Source organism: Neophocaena asiaeorientalis, unplaced genomic scaffold, assembly GCF_003031525.2.
Source record: "Neophocaena asiaeorientalis asiaeorientalis breed wild unplaced genomic scaffold, Neophocaena_asiaeorientalis_V1.1 scaffold176, whole genome shotgun sequence".
In the NCBI taxonomy this organism is placed as follows: Eukaryota; Metazoa; Chordata; class Mammalia; order Artiodactyla; family Phocoenidae; genus Neophocaena; species Neophocaena asiaeorientalis.
The window spans coordinates 193,671-197,395 of record NW_020175788.1 but is presented as its reverse complement, the minus strand read 5'-3'; the positions used below and the strand labels follow the sequence as shown (position 1 = coordinate 197,395).

The window sequence follows — 3,725 nt, the reverse complement described above, 5'->3', positions numbered from 1 at the left end:
TAAAGCAGAAACTAACACACCATTGTAAAGCAATTATACTCCAAAAAAGATGTTAAAAGAAAAAGATTTTTACAAAGAGGCAAAAACAAAAGTGAGTAATTATTATATGAATATTCTGAGCAGCAGAAGGAAAATGACATTAGAGAAATCTAGGTATATAATATAAATTATGCATACTTTCCTCCATGCTATATCAAATAGATTCAAGTATTGTATCATTTGTGTTCTAAAAAAATTAAAAGTATTTAAAGGATGGGCTTCCCTGGTGGCGCAGTGGTTGAGAGTCCGCCTGCCGATGCAGGGGTCACAGGTTCATGCCCTGGTCCGGGAAGATCCCACATGCCGCGGAGCGGCTGGGCCCGTGAGCCATGGCCGCTAAGCCTGCGTGTCCGGAGCCTGTGCTCCGCAACGGGAGAGGCCACAACAGTGAGAGGCCCGCATACCGCAAAAAAAAGAAAAAAAAGAACGGCAGGAGAAGCTGCAAGTCAGAGGGGCAGGAGGAGAAGTAAGGCAGCCTAAAGGGCACGAGGACGTCTGGGAGGATCTAGCAGTTCTGAACACTGGGGTGTAAAGTGCACGGGGCAGTGGTGACAGTGGTGCTGTGGGAATGGCCAGGGACCAAGGCCTGGAAGATCAGGCCAGACTGAGGAGCTCAGGCCCGATCCTGAGGACGACAGCGAGCCACAGAAGCTCGATTATGCGATAAATGGTAGCACTGGCCCTCTGAACAGTCTGGCCGCAATAGAGGCTAGAGTTACAGTGGGTAATGGTGGTGGCAGTTTGATTATGTTACGATGGAATAAATCCACACAGGGGATGAGGAGAGCATGAACTAGGTCAGTGGACATAAGTTAAAAAGGAGGAAAAGGACTTCCCTGGTGGCGCAGTGGTTAAGAATCCTGCCAATGCAGGGGACACGGGTTCGAGCCCTGGTCTGGTCTGGGAAGATCCCACATGCCGTGGAGCAACTAAGCCCGTGCGCCACAACTACTGAGCCTGCACTCTACAGCCCGCGAGCCACAACTACTGAAGCCCACGCGCCTAGAGCCCGTGCTCCACAGCAAGAGAAGCCACTGCAGTGAGAAGCCCGCACACCACAATGAAGAGTAGCCCCCGCTCACCGCAACTAGAGAAAGCCCACATTCGCTGCAACTAGAGACAGCCCACGCACAGCAACGAAGACCCAACACAGCCAAAAATAAATAAATTAAAAATAAATCTTTAAAAAAAAGTAGAAAAAAATCGAGAAATACGTGAGTCAAGTTAGCAGGATTTGGTGGCTGATCAGAAGTGAGGGTTAAGGAAGAGGGTTGACTTGGGGATGACACCAGATGTTAGAGTGTTACGGGGGACTGTTGTCACTACACACTAGGATGACGTGTAACGTGAGGGTCATGTACCCCGTGGGGAGTAGCCCTGGAGCAGACCCCCTCCTGTAGCCCCTTCCCTAAGACCCACCCAGCCTCCACACCTGTAATGATCTGAGTCCCAGGCTCTTTCTCAGCCCCACTCACCGCACAATGATTGGATCATCACGCTGTGAGGACCACAGGGCTGCCAGTCTTGATCTCTAGAGGGGTGGTCAGCATGTGGGAAGGTCACAGTATCCCGGGGTGGGATTTAAAGTTAGCGGGTCAATGGGGGCTTCTGTTGAATGCTCCACCCACATCAGTTTAGGGTGCAGACCACATTCTTCTTGGTGCGGCATTACACCCATGACTATGACTTGTTATATCACTACAGGAAGAAGAATAGAAGGACAATCTAGAAAACCAAGGGCAGTAAGAAGCCAAGAAGAACCCGCAGATGTCATGGACCACAATCAAAATCAAGGCAGCTGAACACTCATCCAAGAGGCATCTCCTGATCCCATGGGTTCTGGAAAGCTCTGAAGTCACATCACAGGACACCAGGCACCTGCAACCCCATCGTGAAGCCAGCTCTGTAGTATCAACGAGCGAGCTTGACCTGCACGTAGGCAGCAAGTCCAAGGTCACTGGAGGAACAGGGAGGAAAAACCAGAACTCTTGGTCCCATTTTCATGTGTATGTGTTCATTAAAGCATGACCGGCATGGAACTCTCTCTATGCCATGTATAATACAAAGAAGAGTAGCCTCATGCTAAGTTCATCGCAACTTCCCAGTTTAGAAATCCCAAGGAAAACCCTAGCACTAATGTAAATAGACACACACGCTTTCTACCCTATGTAACTGGACCTTGTTCCTTGGTCCACGTAGGTCCTTTCCCAGCCTCTGGTTGACTACCCCATTCTCCTGATCACATCCTTTAATGAATGCCCCCTAAGAACTCTGGACTGGTAACTAGGAATGCTTTGGACCTTAGCTCAGTGCTCTAAACTAGCCCCCCTCCACTGAACCTTCAATTCTGAGTTTCTAAAGAACAGAGTCCATGGGGGAATAGTCTTTGGGTAATACCAAAAGAGGACAACCAAGCCCTTGGAACTGTAGAGCTTCAATATTTGAAAAGATTTCACTGGAGTTAATGTCGGGAGAAGGGGGATAAGCTAGATCCTAGGTAATGGATTATTCTGGTCAAAAAGCTTCAGCTGTACATGACTAATGGGCCACTTCAAGAGTTAGTTTCTCTTGGATTGCTATAAATGATACTCTGTGTTTGGCCAGCACGAATTTGATGTTTACAGACAGACACACAATGTGCAAATGTGTACATTTTCAAACAAGTGTCATAAAAACACTGATAAGGGAGCAATACATTCAATGTTTATGGAAGGAAAGAAAGAAGGAAGTCAGGGTGGGGTGGGGTGGGAGGGAGAGCATGTAATTATGGACAAGGTCACACCAGTGATCCTCAAACTGTTAGCACAACGTTGAGCAAATCAAAACCACCTGGAGGCCTTGTTAAAACATAGAAGGGGGGACTTCTCTGTGCGCAGTGGTTAAGAATCCGCCTGCCAATGTAGAAGACATGGGTTTGATCCCTGGTCCGGGATGATCCCACATGCCGTGTAGCAACTAAGCCCGTGCACCACAACTACCGAGCCTGCGCTCTAGAGCCCGTGAGTCACAACTACGGAGGCAGCGTGCCACAATTACTGAAGCCCGCGCACCTAGAGCCCGTGCTCCACAACAAGAGAAGCCACCACAATGAGAAGCCCACGCACCACAAGGAAGAGTAGCCCCGCTCTCTGAAACTAGAAAAAGCCCACGTGCAGCAACAAAGACCCAATGCAGCCAAAAATAAAAAACAAAACAGAAAACACAGAAGGCTGGGCCCACCTCCAGAGTTTCTGAGTTAGCAGGTCTGGGGTGGGGCCTGAGACTTTACATTTCTAACAGGTTACAAGTGATGCTGATGATGCTGGTCCAGGGCCACACTTTGAGAACCACGGGGTTTATGCCTCCCACCCTCAACTCTCACTGGAAAAGTCAGCCTCAGGGGCTGAGATTTCAGTGCAGATTCAGACTTTTGCCAAAAATCTCAATTCTCAATCAGTTGACTTAGATGTCCAGGTTAAACAAAATCACATAATGAAGATTAATGAAAAATTTAAATCAGCAGCCAGTTTTCATTTCTGAAAGGGCAGGAAAATGTTATGGAAAAAATGGGCAGGAGTCAGCAGGTCCATATCTAGATTAAAGAACCATTTTCTGTCCTTTCTGTGACCAACCAAGTACCATCAGGTTCCATCATCAACATCCCTCAAGTATATGTTTTCTGGGGAAACTAATGTTAAGACGAATAT

General features: G+C 47.9%; 1 protein-coding gene across 1 annotated transcript in view; it reads left to right on the top strand.

Annotated features, from left to right (window-relative positions):
- IL2RA (interleukin 2 receptor subunit alpha) overlaps nucleotides 1–2,762 on the top strand; it is a 45,290-nt gene extending 42,528 nt beyond the window's left edge. Inside the window, exon 8 of the mRNA XM_024732284.1 lies at nucleotides 1,744–2,762. Coding sequence (XP_024588052.1) covers nucleotides 1,744–1,768 — 25 coding nt within the window. The 3' untranslated portion in view covers nucleotides 1,769–2,762. The remainder of the gene's footprint in view (nucleotides 1–1,743) is intronic.
- Nucleotides 2,763–3,725: the final 963 nt, after the last annotated feature.